The following is a 24,277-nucleotide window of genomic DNA, read 5'->3' as shown; positions in this document are numbered from 1 at the left end:
TTTTTTGCCAGGCATGATGGCAGGCAACTGTAATCCCAGCTACTTGGGAGGCTGAGGTAGAAGAATTGCTAGAACCCTGGAGGCAGAGGTTGCAGTGAGCTGAGCTCGCGCCACTGCACTCCAGCCTGGGTGACAGAGCAAGAGACTGTAAATAAAAAAATAAAATAAAATAAAAATTTTAAAAAAAAGATGTACTTAAGACTGAGTAATTTATAAAGGAAAGAGGTTTAATGGACCCACAATTCTGCATGGCTAAGGAGGCCTCACAATCATAGCAGAAGGCAAAGGAGAAGGAAAGCCACGCCTTACATGGGGGCAGGCAAAAGAGAGCTTGTGCTGGGGAATTTCCATTTATAAAGCCATCAAATCTCGTGAGACTTATTCACTACCACGGGAACAGTATGGGGGAAACTGCCCCCATGATTCAGTTATCTCCACCTGGCCTCACTCTTGACACGTGGGGATTATTACAATTCAAGGTGAGATTTGGGTGGGGACACAGCCAAACCATATCACTCACTATTAACGCTATCAATACCTTCTTGAATATATTCCAACAATTTAAATAAAATAGACAGATTTATTTACTTCCATTAAATAGCCCAATGGCAATAAAATATCAGGACTCCTGAAGTGAATTTCACACATTCAATTCAATCTCAGTGGTTAAGTTTGAAATTTATTACTACTGTTACTCATTATCAATTAATAAAATAATTTCAACATTTGTATTTGTAGCTACTATGCAAAGAGCAGCTTCCATATTCCAGGCACTATGACGCCCTTTCTATTGAATTCAAAAGAAGGAAGATGTCTCAAAGGGACACAGGGGCACTTTGCACAACCTAATTCAAATAGTGGCTAACATTCTTGAGATTTAATAAGGACTACCTAGAGTCTCCTACCCCACGTTTTGTGAGAATTTCGATTCGTCCAAGATTTCTGGAAACCCTAGAACCTCATGGTCTACTGATCACCTCTGGCTCTGAGCTCCTGCTTCTGTAGGAAATATCTCCTTCTTCATTCACGTATAATAACTATTCGATGTGCTGACCAAGATGAGCAACACAACTTGGTTCTCTTTGATTTCCCCGAAGCCTTCTTGATATCAGACACTGGCAGGTGCTGGGACTTGCAAACACACTTGTGATCCAGAGGATTTTAAGTCACAGCAACAAAAATGACCCGATTATCAAGAGTTCTAACACGTTTTTTTTTTTTTTTTTTACAAAAAAAATAATTAAGAAAAGTAAGAAAAAATGTACACCTCCTCCCAGAACACTGAAATGTAACATGCTGAAGTGTAATCAAGGAGCTTTGAAACGCCTCCTGCACTCTCTCTCCAGCGTATTTATAGACCATCTCATGTAATAATCTGCAAATAAGTAAAATTCTGAAAGCTAATTTATTATTTTTTTTTCTCTGTCAAATATCCTCTCCTCTCTCCCAATTACCTTAGTGATGAAAGAAACTTCAGATTCACCACTGGATTTCCTGATTTAATCCTAAGCTTGAGACTGCATATTCTTCACTGTCTAATTGTCTACGAGAGATGGCAAAGAGTGATTCGTTAAGCTGATACCGACTAGGGAGCATAGATTTCCATGGGCATCTTAATAAACTAATATGTGTTTGTAAAATATGTGTTATTATATACATACATTCCATCACAACACTGAGATCTAATCGTCTTCATTTTACCAGAGAATTAAAATCAATTTCAGAAATGTTACATAACTTAACTGAGGCCATTCAGTAAGAAAATGCTGGAGGAATCTGAAGTAAGTCTACTGATGCCAAATGCATCACTTTTTCCATCATGCAGAATATTAGCCCACACTCCATGGCCACTTATGAATAAATCCTTAAAACAAGATGGCATACCTCTCCTTCAGAAGCCCGTGTCATGTATCTCACTCTGTGTCATGGCAGAAGTCATGAAAATTGAACTGATTCTTAAAATAGATTACAGCCCAGTAGTATTGAGTGACTTTCCCCCTAATTAACAAAGGTAATCAGATGTCCTACCTCAAGTCTTGACCCAGACTTGTACTGGAGACAATGGTTTCTAATGCCACATAATAAATTGTCTGTTGTTAGATACTACATATTTACAAAGTATGAATATCTCAGACCACAGAGGAAAGATTCTTAGCAGGAACAACGACAACAAAACTGTATTTAAATGTTGTCCATATTAAAAGATAATTTGCAATATTTATCCTTAGTGATGAAATACTAATAAGTAGATTTTACTAACAAGTTATATGTCAGTGTTTAACAATATCTACGATTTGGAGAAGTCCTTAGCTCATTTACTTAAATCTTCTAATTTAAGTTCCTCACAGATATTCATTCAGATTCTCCTTGCTTAATTCTAACAGCTAGGACTTCACTACTTCTCTCTCTGAATTTGTGGGTAGCTCTGATATACTTATATATGTGTGTGGGTGTGTGTGTATATACATATATACGTATATACATATATACGTGTATATATACACATATACGTATATATGTATATATCTCAGAGATCCTTTCCAACTTTTTTCATATCCTAGTATCCTATCCTAGTTTCATATGGTAATTAGAAAATATATTTTGAGCACACTATGCAATGCAATGGATGAAGCCAGTGCAAAGAGCTTACCCAGCCACACCCGGGGCTAAAAAGAATTGCATCTTAGCACATTTACTGACAAGCTATGGCACATCTGTGTGCTGCCACCCACTGGTCAAAAGGTCTGTCACTGATTACTGCTTGTCAGCGAATTTCCCGAAGAGACAGCAGGAACTGGCAGCACTTGAGAGTACTTCCCTAAATTTGTCATTTGCTGGCATCATTGACAACATTTTTTCCATTAAAAAAAAAAGTTTACCTTTTCAACACATCCCCAAGGCAGATCTACAGTAAAACTTGCCATTGTCACTTGCAATGTAAACCCCAAACCTATTTGTTCCTTCCAAAGATATGGGGGCCTACCTAAATCTTTGAGTTATTCCTTTCAGCTTAAAATTCCTCAAATTTGTAACCAAGATTCATATCTGACACAAAACTGACACCTGCTTCTCCTAAATTTTGACCCTTTATCCTAATGCTCTTCTCAGTTGTACAACAGTTATTGAACAAAAGTTTGGTTCTTCTTTTGCATAACCATGTTTGAAGACAGCTCCTACAGCCCCCCTTCCTGTCTCACCCCACCACCCACAGTTTGCAAGTCAAACATCATTGGTTTTCCCACCTGCAACACATGGAACTTGGCTTCTATATTCTTCACAGGCGTGGGTATGCTGCCACGACTCATGTTTGGGAACTTATTTTGTCTACTGACTAAATATATGGCTAATATTTTTTAATGTAATATTTACATATTTTAAAATGCATCGTTGTTCTTCCATTGAATTTTTTTTTTGATGTCCTTAGGCTCTGGTCTAGCAGTTCATTTCAGTGTTAGCTCACTATTCTGCATATAGTCAAAAAAGTCAGAAAATATCAAGTGTTAGCAAGGATGTAAGAAACTGTAATCCTCATAAAATACAGAAACAGCCTGGCAGTTCAGAATGTTAATCTAGTGTTGTCATGTGGCCCAGCATTTCCACTCCTAGGTATGTACCCAAGGGAAATAAAAACATACGTCCACACAAACTTGTACACAAATATTCCTAGCGACACTATTCCAAATAGACAAGTAAACACAACCCAAATGGCCATCAATGAATGACTGCATAAATGAAATGAGGTATATCCATACAATGGATTATTTGGCAGTAAAAAGTAATGAAATCCTGATGCATGCTACAACATGAATGAAACCTGAAATATTATGATAATCAATAGAAGCCCTCTACAAAAGACCATATATTTCTAACTCCATTTACATGAAACAATCAGAATAAGAAAATCTACAGAAGCAGAAAGTATAATAGTAGTTTCCTGGAGTGACTGTGAATATAATGAAACCACATAAAGAAGGGAACAGCATGGTATGTGAGTAAATCTCAATAAGTTGCTTTTTTTTTTTTTTAATTCACTCCAGGCTACACAGAATCATAAGACTTAGAAGTAGAGAAAATTATCTAACATAACTGATTTTTTATAAACATGGAAAAAATGAGTGAATTGGTTATCCACTGCTGTGTAACAAACCACCTCAAGATTTACTGACTTAAAACTACAACCATCATCTACTTTGGTCATCTATCTCCAAATATCAATGAAGACAGACAGCCTCTGCTTCACACAGCATTAGCTGGGGCTCAGGACTCTACTGCTGATGGCTCACTGGAAAGGCTGCCAAGTCGGTGCTGGCATCAGCCGGGAGTTCAGATGGTGCTGCATGCCTGGAGACTGCATGCCTGTCCATATGGCCCCTTTACAAGGGTCTTGAGCATGTTCACCTCATGGTGACTGGTTTCTAAGAATGAGCATCTCAGAAGAATCAGACAGGAGGTCTACTTCCCTGTAGCCCTAGTCACATGCATTCCCTTTCCACCATAGTCCTAAGCCTAACTGGAATGAAGAAGAGGAAATACAGAGCTCATCCATCAATGGGAGAGGATCAGATTCTCATCACAAGAAGGATGGGAGACATAGGAAATTGCGATCTATTACTCTGAAACAAGACAACTTGCCATAGTGAGATTTAGGTTAAGTTTACTGTCACAATTCCCCTGTTTAATTTGTCTTCCTGCAATCTTTATTTAGGGTCCACATTTCTAACATTTCTAAGAAAACCACCTATTTACTCACTTCCTGTGTTGATGTAAAAATATATTCATATTTTACATTTTAGTGAAGTAGCTTTCAATAATAGACTGCTTTAAGACACCATTTTCACAAAGAGTTTTCTCCTAAGAAGATGCTGAAAAGTAAACTCTCACATGAGCCAGGGACAAGAATAAAGAATTTTCTATAACAGCACTTACAATTTTTCAACACAAATCCTCCTAGCATTTTCTTCTATGAAGATTCTATTTCCCATAAACTAAAGACTGAAATTAATTGTTATACAGTTGTAGGTAAGTATGCTTTCTGTCTCTTTTGGAACCATCTACACAAATGTGCTCAAAAGGAAACATGCTAAAATAAAAAAATGCCAACAATAAAAGAACTACTCATATACAACACTATATAAGTCCATTCTCATGCTGCTATGAAGAAATACCTGAGACTGGGTAATTTATAAAGGAAAGAGGTTTAATTGACTCCCAGTTCCACAGGACCTGGGAGGCCTCAGAAAATTCACAATCATGGTAGAAGGGGAAGCAAACATGTCCTTCTTCACATGGTGGTAGGAAGGAGAAGAACGACCAAAGGTAGGGGCAGAAAGCCGTGTATAAAACCATCAAATCTTGTAAGAACTCACTCACTATCACAAGAACAGCAGGAGGGTAATTGCCCCCATGACTCATTTACCTCCCACCAGGTCCCTCCCATGACACACGGGGATTATGGGAACTACAATTCGAGATGAGATTTCAGTGGGGACACAGCCAAACTATGTCAAACACATATGACACACCACGATTAAACACAAAAATAAATAGTAAACACAAAAAATTACTGCAAAATCTGTAATGATTAGAACACTTTAATATGACAACATCAAGAGTTTCATCAAGCACAAATAAATGAAAACTCTCCCAAACACAAAAAGCATATAAAATAAGCACTAAAACAAATAATTGGATTTTTCTGAGATTCTGGGGAAGAGTGTGCTTTCAAACAGCAGTTAAAAATCACTGAAGGAGATTGTCAACAAATACGATAAACTTGGCATAACTGTATACAAACAAAAATAATTAAGTGTATTTGTATTTTTTTATGTGTAAAGTTGCTGATTCATGTACTAATATGGTAGGTGTTTTTTCTTTCCTTTTAACTAAAACAAGGCACACAGTCTAGTTTCAAGAAAAAGACAAAGACACATTTCACTAATGGAGGATATGGTTGAGTAAATAAGCCTCATATTAAACTGAAAATGTCTCATTCCACCTGATTAAATGAATTTCGACTGAGGTTGTTTATAGAAAAAATTTCAATTTGGGGGCCAAGGATTCATCAAAGTCAATGGGCGCATTCTGAAGCGATAAGCAGGCAGCCCAAATGGAAGATCTAGATCCAATACAACCATTAAAATAAGGGAAAAAGCACATGATCAACGTAACACTGGAAATGAGACCCCATACCACAAAAATAACTAAGGATTTTTACCACAATTAAGCAAAGCATTTACTTTTGTGCTAAAATAAAATGGAAACAGTAAGTTCATTCCTAAGTCATACTCTCAATATAAATATACTAAACACCTCCTCCGTGGCTGGCACTGCTCCAAGAGCTGTTGACACAACAGTAAGGAGGGGAGAGAAGGTCACATCCCCAACCAACACACTTCGGTGAGAGTTAGAAAAATATTACAGTTATTGGGCCGTGCACAGTGGCTCACGCCTATAATCCCAGCACTTTGGGAGGCCGAGGCGGGTGGATCACGAGGTCAGGAAATCGAGACCATCCTGGCTAACACGGTGAAACCCTGTCTCTACTAAAGATACAAAAAATTAGCCGGGCGTGGTGGCGGGCGCCTGTAGTCCCAGCTGCCCACGGGGCTGAGGCAGGAGAATGGCGTGAACCCGGAAGGTGGAGCCTGCAGTGAGCTGAGATCGCGCCACTGCACTCCAGCCTGGGCGACAGAGCGACGCTCCATTTCAAAAAAAAATAAAATACAGTTATTCATTATTACTACTAGTAAGAGTAATATATCTATTACTGAAATGTTTCATTTATATTAAATCAGTTGACTATAGTTACCTATTGAAAGGTTTTCAATGTCAGTAAACAAACCAGTAAAGCTCCTAGTATGATAATTTTTTATCTTGAGTCTCCATAAAGACAGCCACCATATCACCGCAGCATTATTCAAGCCGTGTTCTTGGGGGGCATTGCAGTGGAGGGATGAGGTGGTGTTCTCAATACGAGCAGAGCTCTCAAAGGTGGGAGGATTTACACTCTACATGATTCGTTTTAAGAATAAATTGCCTCTGGCTTTTGACAGGAGGTCTCTAGTGGGCAATTTCAGGTCTCCAAACGGTACCTCAAATGTGTGGTGTTATTTAATAAAATAATTTAATAAAAGTGGCTGCTTTGTTAAGAGGTGGGCTGGACTCCAAGCTTATCTATTTGGGTGGAGGGTTCCTCCTCTTGCGGAGGTGGTGGGCATGGGTGCTGGTCAACAGGGCTACGATTGCATTTCAAAAGCTCTGAATCAAATAAAAGACTCAAACATCTTTGGTTGATATCCCAGAGTTCTACTTTTCAGAATAGAAGATATGGCGGTGTCAAAATTATATGTGGAATTGTTTGTGATTTCCTATAAAAACTGTGCAATAGTTAGATAGACTTTTATGTAATTTTAATTTTTAATCTGAGCATGACTTCTTTATCATTCCAGGATGTGTAACTTGCAAAAATGCCTCCCCAAATGACTAAATCTATTGACTTGGGGAATGAAGCTATTTAGCACTGTCTCTCTAGATCCTGAAGATTATCTGTCAAAAGTGATTTTTTTTTTTTTTTTTGCCTTATGATATTGAGTTGTTCTTTCTCACAGTAATTAGGCAAGTGGCCCAGCTGCTTCCTGAGGCTATGAGTAGAATGTGAAAGTCAGAACTTGTCCTTAGTGAAAAAGGAAGATGCTAATCTTCACTTTTCCATGCCAGGAGGCCACAGAGCTGGCTCATTTAGAGCCCAGGGCATGAACTTGCACATGTCTTTTATGATTGCAGCCCAGTGACAGCAACTTGAACATGATCGATGGGCTGCCTCAGGCATGTTTACCTGTGTCACTGATGCACGCTAGAGATAACTCCAGTCCAGGCCACTAATGCCCAGCAACAGAAATTTTCAGCTAAAGTAAGAATGTGTCTAACCTACAGTATTCCCTTCCTGTTACATTTTCTCTACAGACACAATTAATTAAAAATACGGCATAGTAGTTCCTTAGATTATCTGTAATTGGTTCTTATTAGTGATTCCTTTTAAAAATTATGTATCAAATTAAATATACTGCAGATCAAATTAATGTAGAAATTCCCCCATTCTCTTCTCCTAGTTAAATAAGAGTTAGATTGGCAGAGAATACTATTTAACCTGACCTTAGCAAAACCTTGGTCATAGAAAAATCTTTTTCTTGGGAAAAACAGTAGACAACATATTGTAGGCCTCTTATGTTATCGAAATGATGAGGTCATTTAGTGTAGTGGAGGGGAAAGCACTGAATTTGAAGTAAAACAAACTAATTTCTCATTTCAATTCTGCAGCAATTTCCTATATGACTTTTGGTGGGTACACTGAATACTTTTTAAAGTCTCAGTTTCTTGATCATAGAACACACTAAGCAAAATAATTATTAAAGGAAAAATATATGATTTAATTCTACATCTGAGGAAATGTTTCACAGGTATATTTCATAGAAATACATGTTTTACAAAAATATGTAAACTAAAGGAATTTACTATCTGTTCTTTTTAAAAAACATTTTTATTTTGAGATACTATAGAACATTGTTTCCTTGCTCTATAATAATTCCTGTGTTTTTCCTAACTATTCCTACCATATCTGGTTCCATTCCTCTGAAAAAAATCAACATTTTTCCCATGAGCTCCCTCTAGAATATTCTATTGGTTAATTTCTTACTTTGTGCAAACTCTGCACAGGGCACTGACTATTTTACCCCAGGAGACCCTGCTTTGTTGACCTGCCAGTGGCCCTTGTCAGTAATTAATGACGACATATTTTCCAAGCGAATTTTTAAGAGTCTTGAAACTCTTTTTTTCAAGCCTTTGCTCCAGGCAATGTCTGTCAAAGCAGACCCAATGATTAATGTACAAGGAAGTTTGACATGTCACTTTTTTTCATACTGAGAAAACAATCAATCTGAGATCAACAAAGGTAGAAATGTGAAATAAAATTATGATATTAAATAATTCACAATTAATCTATATCACATACTCACTAGAAACTTGTTTGAAATAATATTAAATGATATGAAAAAATACTCCTCATAGAAGGTTAAATGTACAAAGAAGAATAAAATATTTATAAAGCAAAATGAAAATTTTGTACAGATCATCTTATATTCACATAAAAATCCTGGAAGGAAATCTCCCTAAATATTTGCAGCTACCTCTGTTTGTGGCACATTTTAAAAAAAAAAAAAACCCAATTCATTTATTTTTCCTATCTAATGTTTTAAACTTTTACACAATATGCATGAATTACCTTTATAGTGGAAAATTCATAAAAATTACCAAAGCACTACATTTACATATTCATTATGATTTTACATATGAATATTTAACAATGAATTGTAGTAATAAATATGACAGAGGCATTAGAAGCACTGTATTGTCATGTTACAAAACCCCACATACTAAAAGCTTATTTTCTAATCTAGCATATAACACCGTAGTCTATTTTTCTCCCATGATAGCCTCCAGTGCTCTGTAAACCCAACAACTAATACTATTAAAGAGAACAGAGCATAAAACAATCAAATGAGTTAATTCTTGGAATGGAGTCTGGAGTTATCAAAAGGACAGATAGATTTAATATAAGTGTCCTGAGAGGAGTTACAAGCTAAAACTAAAGAAAATATTACGTTTTAGGGGGAAAAGTCAAAATAACTTATAGTAACTAACGAAATACTCATAAGAGAGCATCAGGAAGCAGGAGTGGAGAGACAGAGATAATCTATCCAGAGTTCTAGAATTATTCATCCATAACTGGAACTCCCAGCATACATTCCCAAGACTTGAATAAGTAATTTATGACTCGTTTCTCCTTGATTTATAGTTTGAATGATCATTTTTCTGATGCACAGGGTTAAAAAAGAAACAAATACACAGCCGGGCGCGGTGGCTCAAGCCTGTAATCCCAGCACTTTGGGAGGCCAAGACGGGCGGATCACGAGATCAGGCGATCGAGACCATCCCGGCTAACACGGTGAAACCCCGTCTCTACTAAAAAAATACAAAAAACTAGCCGGGCGAGGTGGCGGGCGCCTGTAGTCCCAGCTACTCGGGAGGCTGAGGCAGGAGAATGGCATAAACCCGGGAGGCCGAGCTTGCAGTGAGCCCAGATCCGGCCACTGCACTCCAGCCTGGGCGACAGAGTGAGACTCCGTCTCAAAAAAAAAAAAAAGAAAGAAACAAGTACACTTCAAATACAGGTAGTTGCATCAATTCATGCTATCCAAGCATCCCTTTCCTTCATCCGTGAACTTCATAACTTTACATACACACTCATTTTCTTTCTTTACCCTCCTGGAAGTCGAAACACCCCATCTGGTCAATCTATCTACAATCCTCCCATCCTGTACGCATGAAACTCACAAGGCTTTCAGATCCTTGTTCCCCCTTCCTTGTTATAAGGAATATCATGTGTCATGACCCAGTTCTACACACTCCTAGCTTGTGCCTTTATCTCTCAGTTCACAGCTTGAAACAGATGATCACTGTTCCTAATACAGCTGTGTTTCTGCAATAAAAATTAAAGGAAATTCATGTTTTGTTTTTTTCATTTCTACTCCACCCTGGCTTGAAACAAGAAATAAAAATTCAGCAATCACATAATTCTCATTTAAATTTTGATATGTGTCGAAAGTTCAACGGGCAGCACTATGCTGTGGATAATTCTTCCCTTCTCTGACTAAATGAATATAAACTTCACTGGTCTTTGCAGATAATCCTCTATCTTCTTGACCTTTCCTAAGGTGTTTTAACTTCCACGTTTTCTTGGATGATAATTTTGTCATTAATTTCATAAAATGCTTTCCCAAAATACCATCTGAAAATTGATTAATAATTATAGGTCATTTCCCTAATAACACATCATGTTATCAGAAATTACTGTTGCAAATGATAGTAACGCTAATAATGCTGAAAGATTTAGTAATGATATGTGGCACTGGAAGAAAACTAATTAAGGGAATATTTTATAATGAACTTCTTCCAAATAGGATTCTTGTTATACAGAGGTAAGTTACTTCTAAAATTCTAAATGTACAAGCTGAATAAAAAGAAAGGCATGCTATCCTCATAAGAGATGATGTAAAAGATCTAGTTTCTTTAGATTTTAAATGAATATTTTAAAAATTCTTCCTTGTGGCTTCATATGACACACATTTATAAAGTATTCAGTGTCATGGTTTGCCCCATAGTAAAAGCCCAGAAATGTCGGCTGGGTGCGGTGACTCACGCCTGTAATCCCAGCACTTTGGGAGGCCAAGGCAGGCAGATCATGAGGTCAGGAGTTCAAGAACCAGCCGGTGAAACCCAGTCTATACTAAAAATAAAAAAAAAATTAGCTAGGCATGGTGGCATACACACCTGTAATCCCAGCTACTCAGGAGGCTGAGGCAGGAGAATCGCTTGAACTTGGGAGGTGGAGGTGGCGGAGGCTGTAGTGAGCCAAGATTGCACCACTGCACTCTAGACTGTGCGACAGAGCAAGACTCCATCTCAAAAACAAAACAAACCCTCAGAAATGTCTTACTCTTACTTTCCTATATTTTGTGCCATAAGAAAAACAACTAAAAGGAAGAGAATATCTGTTTTGCTACCTTTGAATATCTTAAATAATGCTACCAATATCCTAAATAATGGTACTCAAAAACTCCTCTAAAATCAAGAATACGGTTTATAATGATTGTGGAACTAAAAGAACAATGAAAATTAGTGTAACGATAGAGTATCTGGAGTTACAAATGCTCTCAATTTCAAGTTTCTTTTTAATCTGTAAAAATCATCTGGAGTTTGACAATATATTGACAGAAGAGTTTCCTGAAATTTTCATCTATAATTTTTTCTATTTTAAAACTCTTTACATATGGTTGTCTTATATTTTTAACTCCATTGCTAACTACTTGAGGGCCAATTCAGATAAAATTTTTAAGAAACAATTTAAGTTAGCTTTCACTCCACAGATAATATTCCAGACTTGAGGAAAAAAAGAAGGAATCTTCAAGAATGATTTAGGATACAAATCCCCCAATGAAGGATAAGATTGGTTGTTTCCATCAGGCCATTCCAAAACAGCTCATGGAATCTGCTGCTTGTTGATTTATGCTTTTGCCTAGACAGATGCTGCACTTGGGACCGAATTCCCAGCCTATGACTTGGGCACCTGGGGCTTCTCTATCTCAAGTTTCCAGAACACATTTGCATTCCTCCCCAAATTACTTACGTGCCACCAAAAAAAAAAGTCATCTTTGTTGCCCAAAAATGAACAATACATTTTTAAATTACTCAGAGAAAAGCTTTTCACAGTGATATAGTTTGACTGTATCCCCACTCAAATTCCCAATGTCTTCAGTCTGTTTCCACCTCCATCTAACTGTAAAACACATATGCTAGACAATGTTAATAGACTGATTTGTTTCCTTCTATACTTTTCTAGATGCTCATAAAGATGTATAAACCAAAAACATATCTAATGTTCTGAGTTTTTAAAAACAGGATAATACCATACTATGTAATTTCCTTTCTAAAATTCTCATGGATTTTTTTCCCCAAAGGTTAAACATATAGCCCCAAATCATTTTTACTAATGACTGCATACCATTTATAGAAAAAATATAACATTTTCAACTCTTCACCAAGCCATCCATATTTTTGGCTATTTCAAATAATTTTATAATAAATTTCAATACACGTAAAGTCTTATCTATTTAGTCACTAATTTCTACAGAATATATATCTAAATGGGTAAACCAATGGTTATTGAACATTTTAAATGTCAATGCATAGAAACAAATCATTTTACCAAAAAATTACAGCAATTTATATTCCCATTTGGAATGAAAAAGAATGTGGATTTCTCCAAACCTTAACTCTTAGCTAGCATACAATATAAGCTACTTTTCAACAGCTGTCTACCTGGTAGATCAAAAATAAGTCGTATTTTCACTTAAAATTGTGTGTCCCCGATGGGTATATTAGAGTGGAATTTATAAACATTCATTACTTGCTTGCATCTTTCTTCTGTTTATATCCTTTGCCTAGTTTTGTATTCCTTTATTTCTCTTTTTCTCACCAACATTAGGAACTCTTCATATATTAATTTTATCAACACTTCATTATACTTGTGGCACATATTTTCTCTTGGACTATTTTTCTTTTCTATTTTGAGGTGTGTCTTGCTATTACTAATTAGTATTCATACTGTGAAACTCATCAACCATTTATGTATGGCTTCTGGGCTTCCTCTCTTACCTAAAACCTTGCCTACCTTTAGTTTACAAGGCTCTGTCCCCAAAGTTTCTTCTAATATGTTAATGGTTTTATTTTTACAGTTACCATTATTTCCCTGTGAGATTTATTTCTCTTTCTGCTGTAAGTTAACAGTTTTAATTTTCTTCCAGATGTCGAATCAGTTATGACAACACCATGTAAGCAACTTCTTTGTAATGAACTGAAACACTAATTTTAAGTGAACAGGCAGATATGTATACATGAATCTGTTTTGAACCATAATTATGTTTTACACAGAGACCATTCTTTTCTGAGCCCACTGGGCAGTATTGTGATCAGTATGGTTGTATGATAAAACCTCTCAGAACTTTCCTTGCACTCTCATATATTTATACTTCCACTGGTCTTTAAAATAGTTTGATCCAGTTTGCCAAAGAAACAACCAACCAGCCACAGGATTCTGATTACGACCACCTAAATTTTATATCCTAATTTGGGAGACAGTAATATTGTGATGATACTAAGCTTTTCAACAGAGGACCGTGCCATGCCTTTTTATTCATCCTGAATTACTTTACGTCCTTGTGATAAAATAATTTTCAGCAAAAAGGTCTTGTCGTTTTATTTTGTTTGTTTGTTTTGTTTTTGTTGTTGTTACATTTATTCTTCCTGCTTTAAATTTTCTTTCTACACAGAAGTCAGTAGCCTAGCAAGACTTCCAGATCACACATGAATAAGAAAGCATGACATAACCCAACCATAACAAGGTAGTACTTTGAGGATGGGGAGTGGTGTTAACTCCCTTGGTGGTCCCTTTTTTCATTTCCCCTTAAACATAATCAGAAAACTCTCAAGAGTAAGCTTTGGAAAGCAAAGTAATCAAGGAGCACAGCCTAAAGCTCAACCCAATTTCCTGCTTCCTGACTATTTTCACAAACTAGACTATCCACTCAATCTATTCAACTCTCCCTTGAGTACCTACTTAGCTGAACACTTCCTGACCAGATGGCACACTTTTGACTGATAGCATCATTGATCCTTTCTGCCAGTGGGCTGACTGTTTAGGTGGTTTCCCATTCTTACCTAAATCAGTTTCCACTCATGAAACAGAATCAGTTTCCTCTAGAGCCCTTCTTCTTTTTGAGTAGAGTTACTATTCTTAATTGCTCCCATTTTAGACTCTTGCTCTGCTGAGATGTTCCTGGAGTCGGGTAAGTTGCTAATTCAGCATCACCAAATCACATAACCCAAACACAGCAGGCTTTTTAACTTAAAGTTGTAAAAACTGGTATATTTTCTAGCACATGTTTAGAAGAAGCAGTAAATAAAAGAATCTTGATCATCCAACTCTCTTTATTTACTACTTTTTTATTTACAAGAAACATGACTTTTATAAAGTGATGTTTTAAATCTAAGGTTCAGGTTTTATTTACTTATGCATTTTTTGGCAAAGTAATATAGGAGGAAGAATCGTTCAGACTTTCATTAGTTTGAGAGGGAAAGTTTTAGACTGTATCCTTCCAGATCCATCTCAGAAAACACTGGAAAAACCAATTTGCCTTGACTTTGATGTGATATTCATTTGCTGTCATACATATTTTTAACTTCCTGGATATATTTTAATTTTTTATTAGATTTTATGTTTTCTAAGACTAATTATTTCACTTTGTACGTTTAAAAGCATTAAATGTCAGGTCCATCAATGAATATGCCAAAGCTTCACTCACAGGAAATTTTGATTGCAAAGTTGTTTTTCTTCCCCTATAAAATATCTTTTCAAGGAAGGCTGCCTAAAACATGGAGTCCAAAGGAATTACAACCATATTATAATATTATTTATATAATAAATACCAACACTCTGCTAGATAAGTATGAGTTTCTTTCAACATAATTTAATCTTTAACTTTCATCTAGAAAAAGTTTTTAAAATGTTCCCAAACGCATGTCACAAAAATGGAATGTTTCTACCTGTTCTTTGACTGAGGCGAGGATGGCAGAGGTGGTTTCTGTTTCAGAGCCATCCCCGTTGGAGGTGTTTAAGCCGGGGCTCAGGGAACTCGTTTTCTCTGAGGCTGATGAAGGCTGGTCTGGGACAGGCATAGCTCCTGCAAGGCAAGAGGACACGATCAATACAATCAGATGTTGACACTAAACAGGTACAACTATCAGACCAGTCTAAAGATATACACAGAAAAAAAGTAAAACTATGAGCTGCTGAGACCAAGACATAATTATAGAAGGGGATATACAGTAAATTAACAGTACAAGTAAATAGAATGCTTTAACCTTTTATCAACCCCAACCAAATTCCAGAACACACAACACTTTGTGTTTTGTCTTGAGGTAAATGGGGAAAGAAATGATGAGAAGGAAAGAGCAGAGATTTTAAGAGTAAAGCAATAAAGGAGTATTGAGTCTAAGAAGCTAGTCCAACTACAAATTTATGACTATTTTAGGTAAATTTATTACCTGCCTATTGGCATATGTGGTATTATTATATGTTTCCCCCTTGGTTCCTGGCTCATATCTCCTATAGTCCCTGTTGTAGTCTTGTGATGGTGTTGGGTGTGTCAGGCCTCAGGAGCAGGCCTCAGAAAGCAATCTCTGACCTTCCCCACCCTCCTTTGACCTGCTCTAAGGCAAGACTCTAATCCTCGCTGCCTCCTTTCTGGTTATGGGTCATAAGACCCTCATTCCACAGAAGGTCCTGCCTCCATGCCCTGGGGGAAAAAATGCTGATGTCAAGAAGCCTCCATAAAACCAGAGGACTGGGCTGGTAGAGCTTCTGGAGGGCTGACCATGTGGAGGTTACTGGAAGGTGGCACATTGGGAGGACTTGGAAGCTCTGCGCCTCTTTCCCCATAACTCGCCCTACGCAAATCATCATCTGTATCCCTTGTGGTATCCTCTGAAATAAACGCGTAAACACATGTGTTTCCCTGAGTTCTCTGAGCTGCTCTAGCAAATTAATGGAATCCAACCCAGGGACGGTGGGACCCCCAGCTGAAGCCTGTTGGTCAGAAGTTCTGAGGCTTGGACTTGCAGTTGGTGTCTGGGGGGATGAGACAGTCTTGGGGACTGAACCCTCAACCTGTGGGCTCTGACACTCTCTGAGAGTAGATAGTGTGGTCGATCGTGTCGGAGTGATAGAGTAGATAGTGTCAGAACTGAATTAAAGGACAGCCAGCTATGTCTGCTGCTTGGCATGTATGGGAAAAAATCCACACATTTGGTCACAGAAGTCTTCTGTGTTTGTTGTCGCTGTGTGAGAGCAGAAGAAAAACAGAGTTTGAGAGGGTTTCCCCAAAACAGTACATTTCCAACTCAAAAGAAAATCAGACATTCCTCTTTGTAAGAAAACCATACAGAAGACATGATTAATAATTTACCAATAATTAAAGAGATATCTGAATTAACATAAGAAGCTTAGTATTGTGAAATACAGTCAATAACTAATCTACTCCACAAATATTTACCAAGTTCCTAGTCTGTGACAGACAGCAGACAAAAACTGACAAGGCCATTTGCCACAGTTGATTTTGTCTGAGTTTATTTATAAAAGAAAGCAGAAACTCAAATAATATTAGACCCAATGCGTAAATGGATGCGTATGTACAGGTTGAAAACAACATTCTCAGAGTTGTTCCTATCATTCCTGCACAAACAAATGAGATTGCTGTGGTCTGAGTGTTGCTATCTCCCAAATTCATATGCTGAAATACTAATACTCAACGTGATGGTACTAGGAGGAGGGGCCTTTGAGAGGGGAAGATGTCAAGAGGGTGGAGCCCTCATAAATAGGATGAGTCCATATAAAAGAGGCCTGAGAGAGACTTCTCAACCCTCCCACGATGTGAGGGCACAGCAATAAGACATCATCTATAAACCTGAAAGCAGGCCCTCCCCAGACACCAAATGTGCCAGGCCTTAATCTTGTGTTTCCCAGCTCCAGAATTTCAAGTAAATTTCTTATAAGGAAATTTGCTTATAAGGACCCAATTTATAGTATTTGGTTACTCTGGTCCCCGAGAGAGCCGCCATGACCTTGTATTGCCACCTCTCTACATGTCCATGGGTTCACAGGGTACTCTACGCAAGGTGATACGGTTTGACTATGTCCCCCTACAAATCTCATCTTGAATTGTAGCTCCCATAATGCCCACACGTAGTGAGAGAGACCAGGTGGGAGGTAATTAAATCATGGTGGCAGGTTTTGCCCATGCTGTTCTCATGATAATGAATAAGTCTCATGAGATCTGTAGCTCAAATGAACTAAAAAAGGGACCGAAGTATTTGTTACATGTATCATCTAGCAATGATCAACAAAGAAAACAATAGTTAACTGAGGGTGATATTTACCAAGGCATTACAAAACCCTCATCTCAATAAAAGGCTGAGAGTAAATAGGAATTATTTTCTTGCCTAAAGCTATTATATTACACATCCCTCCAGGAACCAGGGTTGTGTAAATATTAAAAGATATTTTCTATTATAGCACATCTAAGCATTCTGTGATTTCCACAGTAGCCTCTGCCCTATGTTTTTACCTATGTCTAGTTAATAATTTAGAGATATGCAAACCTAAAAAGGCCCCATTACAGAATTTTACTTAAAATATATGTTAAGGAAAGCAGTCATCCAAATTTCTTATTGAACATTTCATCTAATTTTTGATTTGTTTTAATTTTATGAAGTACTTATAATAATATCACCAATGGGGATTGGAACAGCACTGGAAAACTAAATCTGTTATGAACAGAATATGTGAGAAGGTTTGGGGAAATAATATCAACAAAACAAAATTTGAGCAAAGAGTGAGAATCAGATTAAATATGATTTGGCAAAATGCAATCATAGCTAAAAAGTTTAAAGTATTGAAGGTGATGAATACCAATAGGATGAAAGAAAGAGATTTGCATAATTCTGGTGGGGTGTTAGGAAGAACAAAATAAAGTATATTTATGTATTCAACATGCTTTCTCATATGGTTTTCTTATTTGATCAAATCTCTTATGTAGAATGTAAACAAGCAGTTCAGCAAATGTTGTGCCCAGATAAAGAGTGGAACCTATGAATTTCCACCTAGGGAAGGTTTCAGAGATGGTGGCAAACAGCAGAAAATAAGAACAAAAGACAACGCAGCTCTTGTGTGCACAGTCACCTCTGGTCCCCGAGACAGCTGCCGTGACCTTCTATTGCCACCTCTCTCCATGTCCATGGGTTCACAGGGGACTCTACGCAAGGTGATATGGTTTGGCAATGTCCCCCTACAAATCTCATCTTGAATGGTAGCTCCCATAATCCAAACACGTAGCGAGAGGGACCACGTGGGAGGTAATTAAATCACGGAGGCAAGTTTTGCCCATGCTGTTCTCACGATAGTGAGTAAGTCTCACGAGATCTGATGGTTTTAGGAAGGGCAGTTCCCCTGCACATGCTCTCTTGCCTGCCACCATGCAAGACATGTCTTTGCTCCTCCTTCACCTTACGCCATGATTGTGAGGCCTCCCCAGCCATGCAGAACTGTGAGTCCATGAAAACTCTTTTTCCCTATAAATGACTCAGTCTTGGGTATGTCTTTATTAGCAGCATGAGAATGGACTAATACACAAGGAGCACCTCATGCTGAGAAAGGAGGAGTCTTACATATTTTAAATTACCATTTTAATTTTTGTTTCCTTTACATTTTATTGGGCCCATGTTAATTCAGGCTCTGAGCCAGTATTATTATAAACGTAGTTTTGCCAAAGAAATTGTTTAAGGGCCCAAAGTTATTAAGTTACATAAGTGGGCCCGGAACTCAGGCTTTCTGCCTTTTAATTCCTATTTCAATGTCCTTTGATGTGTCAGCCTATTTCCCGTAACCTGTACTGCCTCCTAAATGCTACTCTACTAACTAATTTTTATAAAATGTAACTCTTTAAAAGCGTAACAGTGACCTGTCATTAAAAAAATATGGGATTTAAGAGGCACTGAATCAAGTTTTCTCCTCGGGCACTTGACAAGTGTGACCCACACAGTATGGGGAATAATTAGGCCTGTTTATCTACCTCCTTTCTCCTTACAGCAATAACAGAAAGAAGTGGAATCTTCAAGGCTTATTCCACCATACAGAGCTACCTCTACCTAAGGCAACCTCCATTCCTGAATGCAAATGACTTGGAATAATTTCCATGATTCATAATTTTTTAAATCCAAATTTAATTTAACTATTGGACCTCACGGTGTCTGGACAGAAAAGACAATCACCTTCCAATCACCATCTTGTCAGCTCAGGGCACACAGAAGAGAGAGAGGAGACTGCAAAAGACCTGCCTCAGTGAATCCCTGGATGGCCTTAGGGTAAGTATAAAAAGTGTTAAGCCTCTACTTCGCAGTAATATAGCCAAATACTTCAGTCTTAATCACAGCTAATCTACTAAAAATTAGTATTTAATCTGTGTTAAATCCAGGAAATCTGGAAAGGATAGAGAAATAAAAAGCAAAAACCAAGAACAAAGGAAGAGCAACCACCAGGAATTCTGCCATTCCAGATAAGTAAAATTACTTTGACTGGGATTTTGGTGATTTATCATTTCTAATATAACTTATTCTGTATAATGATTTTTTACATAATAAGGTACTAATGCAAGGTTTTTTAATTTCTTTTGGCTCAGCAACATCTCATGAACAACTTCTTATATCAACAAACATTGCTCTACAGTTTAATTATAATGAATACTTAGTATTCAACAATCTGTATATGTTGAAAGTTATCTACCTGTCTTTTATATGTGATTTTTACTTCATTTTTATACCTATAACATATTCAATACATGGGTTCCCAGCAGTAGAATTGGTAAAATAAGGAATCTGTGCAATTTTTGGCCTTTTGTTAGCCAAAGTCCTGCTGCCAGGCTGGTCCAGTCTACCTGCCACTGGAAAGGTCATGAGAATGTGACCTCACCACAGCGTTAACCACACCATCTCCATTGTCCTTTTGGGCTTTTGCTAACCTGATATAGAAAAACATACCTTTGACTTTGTGTTTATTTGACTATGACTACAGTGTACATTTTGCATAGATTTATTCATCCTGTACAGCACTTCTTGCTACCCTTGAAGTGGTTACCATGTAAGAAGTCTTCCTATACACAGAAGAATTATAATCTGCGAATACCCAAGCTGCATTTTGGACAGACCCATCTTCTACATGAGAAAAAGAGACAGCAGTGAGGGAAGAACGGCCCTAAATTTTGGGTGGGTTCTTCCAGCAGAACTTGGTATCAGCAAGTCCTATGTCCAGAAAATAATAAAACAACAATACTAGCAGTTTCACTGCTCTATGCCCACACATGCATGAGCAGTGTTACGGACAGAACTGTGTTCCCCAAGTTCATATGCTGAAGCCTTAATTCCTATGTGACTGTAATGAAGATGGAGCCTTTAGGAAAGTGATACGGTTAAATTAAGGTCACAGAGTGGTGGAGACCTAATATAACATGACTTGATGTGCTTACAAGAAGAGCAAGTAGCATCAGAGGTCTCTCTTCTTTGCATACACATAGACAGAAAGCCATAAGTAGGCACAATGAGAAAGTACCGTCAACCAGCCAGGAAGAGAGGTGGCCTCCTGGCACCTTGATCTTGGACGTTCTCCAGAAGTATGAGAAAATAAATTTCTGTTATTTAAACCTTTCAGTCTGCAGTATTGTGTTATGGCGGCACAAACTGACCAATATGAGAAGAGTTCAATTTTCTCAACTTTCTTTCCCTTAATTCCCCTGTAGGCTGGGTGCGGAGTTTTGGGAACTGACAGAAGCAAGGTAAAACATCTCTTGGTATCATCTTCATCTAAAATGAATCACAGGTCTCAGGAGAAGGCATATGTCCCAACTTTGCTTCCAATCAGCATACTGGGATAAAGCAAAGCTTACAAAGGGATGTACCCCATTGTATGAAATATGCCTACAGAATAAAACAGTATCTTAAACACATCCATAATACTACCACTTTCATAAATGATGCAATAAGAAATTCAGAAAAATTGGCCCGCATGACAATAACAGCAAAAGCAGGTAGGCCCTGCATGCCGAGCCTTCTTCTCAGTTTGAACTCTTATAACCATAGGTAATAAAATGTTATGATGTCCAAATGAATAGTCTAAACTTTTCTTTCCCAAATAGGAGTCTCTATAAATTTACATTACACTTGGCAACATGCTAGAATCTTAACCGCATTTTGGAAGGCCAAACTCTCTCACCATCAATGCAGAGACAACATTCAATGTCGTATTTTATTGACATCCATCACACACACACAAACACACACACAAATTCTTACTTCATATTTGAACTTGTTCTTTCTTTAGTCACTTCTGCATCGCAACTGATGACTTACACATCAAGACATGGTCATCTTCAACAAAATAACTGATGATGTCTACATCACACAACCATCCAATTAAGTGACACACCCAGCATTCTTGTGTCACTGTTACTTGGCGGTCTCCTCCTCTTCAATTTGCCAGGTAGTTCCTTTGGCCATTTATGGGTTTTGCTCCTTCTTGGCTGCCGTCCCCTCTCTGTAAGCCATGACCTCTTATCCTTCCAATTCTCCTCTCATTCTGTCACTCTTGGGGTCCTAGGGCCCTCAGGCTCTGAAGTCACATGCTTCAAATTCCAGCATTTCCAAACTCCAAGCATGCTGTGGGAAGCTAGATATTTCCTCAGTTAGACTTGCACTACAGCAGCCCATCCACACATGACTATCTACATTTTAATTAAAATAACATTAAAAAGTCAACTATTCCTATTTCAAATGCTCAACAGCTAGAGATGGCCAGTGGGTACACTATTAACAGTGAAAAGTGGAAGATCTCCATCACTGCAGAAAGTTCTACTGATGGCCCAAGTCTATGCCCAGTAGTAAACTATCTGATGTAATCTTCTATTCGCAGCTGAATCCAGGCAGGAGAGGTCTTGAGACGTGGTCAGATTACCAGGATAATTGGAAAGGAGAACTGGTGGGACACCTGAAAGATTCTATGTGGATGTGAGCCACAGAGAGAGGAGTCCAGGTGAGTCCAAGGGCTTGGCCTGAGTGACCGGCCATCAGCCAAGATGTGGGTGGAACAGACTTGGGGCAGGGAAAGGCAACCTTGCCTGCAAACTTTCAAACTGAAATCTACCTATGACTCTTCTGTGCTACTGACATCTGGGCAGCTGAGCTCTCTGGCCAGAAACCACACTCTGATGTCAGTTAGGGAATGTAAAGATTGAGAGCTAATTATGACGAACTCACAGCTAATATCATACGGAATGGTCAAAAACTGGAAGCACTCCCTTTGAAAACCAGTACAAGACAAGGATGCCCTCTCTCACCACTTCTATTATAATGTTGGAAGTTCTGGCCAGGGCAATCAGGCAAGAGAAAGAAATAAAGGGTATTCAATTAGGAAATAAGGAAGTCAAATTGTAACTATTCATAGATAACATGACTGTATATTTAAACAACCCCAGTCTCTCAGCCCAAAATCTCTTAAGCTGATATGCAACTTCAGCAAAGTCTCAGGATACAAAATCAATGTGCAAAAATCACAAGCATTCCTATACACCAACAGCCAACAAACAGGGAGCCAAATCATGAGTGAACTCCCATTCACAATTGCTACAAAGAGAATAAAATACCTAGGAATCCAACTTATAAAGGATGTGAAGGACCTCTTCAAAGAGAACTACAAACCACTGCTCAACAAAATAAAAGAGAACACAAACAAATGGAAGAACATTCCATGCTCATGGATAGGATGAATCAGTATCATGAAAATAGTCATATTGCCCAAGGTAATTTATAGATTCAATGCCATCCCCATCAAGCTACCAATGACTTCTTGACAGATTTGGAAAAAACTACTTTAAAGTTCATATGGAACCAAAAAAGAGCCCACATGGTCAAGACAATCCTAAGCCAAAAGAACAAAGCTGGATGCATCACACTACCTGACTTCAAACTATACTACAAGGCTACAGTAATCAAAACAGCATGGTATTGGTACCAAAACAGATATATAGACCAATGGAACAGAAAAGAGGCCTCAGAAATAATGCCACACATCTACAACCATCTGATCTTTGACAAACCTGAAAAAAACAAGCAATGGGGAAAGGATCCCCTATTTAATAAGTGGTGCTGGGAAAACTGGCTAGCCATATGTAGAAAGCTAAAACTGGATCCCTTCCTTACACCTTATACAAAAATTAATTCAAGATGGATTAAAGACTTAAATGTAAGACCTGAAACCATAAAAACCCTAGAAGAAAACCTAGGCAATACCATTCAGGACACAGGCATGGGCAAAGACTTCATGACTAAAACACCAAAAGCAATGGCAACAAAAGCCAAAATAGACAAATGGGATCTAATTAAAATAAAGAGCTCGTGCACAGCAAAATAAACTATCATCAGAGTGAACACGCAATCTACAGAATGTGAGAAAATGTTTGCAATCTACCCATCTGACAAAGGCCTAATATCCAGAATGTTCAAAGAATGTGAACAAATTTACCAGAAAAAAACAACTCCATCAAAAAGTGGGCAAAGGATATAAACAGACACTTTTCAAAAAAAGACATTTATGCAGCCAACAGACACATGAAAAAATGCTCATCGTCACTGGTCATCAGAGAAATGCAAATCAAAACCACAATGATATACCATCTTTGGTAACAACAGATGCTGGAGAGGATGTGGAGAAATAGGAATGCTTTTACACTGTTGGTGGAAGTGTAAATCAGTTCAACCATTGTGGAAGACAGTGTGGTGATTCCTTAAGATCTAGAACTAGAAATACCATTTGACCAAGCAATCCCATTACTGGGTATGTACCCAAAGGATTACAAATCATACTACTATAAAGACACATGCACATGTATGTTTCTTGCAGCACTATTCACAATAGCAAAGACTTGGAACCAACCCATATGTCCATCAGTGTTAGACTGGATTAAGAAAATGTGGCATATATATACCATAGAATACTATGCAGGCA

The 24,277-nt window shown here is 37.8% G+C and overlaps 1 protein-coding gene across 2 annotated transcripts in view; it reads right to left on the bottom strand.

Moving 5' to 3' along the window:
• The window catches only part of CTNND2 (catenin (cadherin-associated protein), delta 2), a 935,009-nt gene that overhangs the window by 747,326 nt on the left and 163,406 nt on the right, over positions 1 to 24,277 (bottom strand). For both annotated transcript variants that reach the window (XM_011951767.1, XM_011951770.1), the window contains one exon: positions 15,217 to 15,353. In XM_011951767.1, the coding sequence (XP_011807157.1) occupies positions 15,217 to 15,348 (132 nt within the window). In that variant the 5' untranslated portion in view covers positions 15,349 to 15,353. Of the gene's footprint in view, positions 1 to 15,216; positions 15,354 to 24,277 lie in introns of those variants that run through there.

This window comes from Colobus angolensis, unplaced genomic scaffold (assembly GCF_000951035.1).
Source record: "Colobus angolensis palliatus isolate OR3802 unplaced genomic scaffold, Cang.pa_1.0 Scaffold327, whole genome shotgun sequence".
Taxonomy (NCBI): domain Eukaryota; kingdom Metazoa; phylum Chordata; class Mammalia; order Primates; family Cercopithecidae; genus Colobus; species Colobus angolensis.
This window is presented reverse-complemented; position numbering and strand designations above follow the sequence as displayed.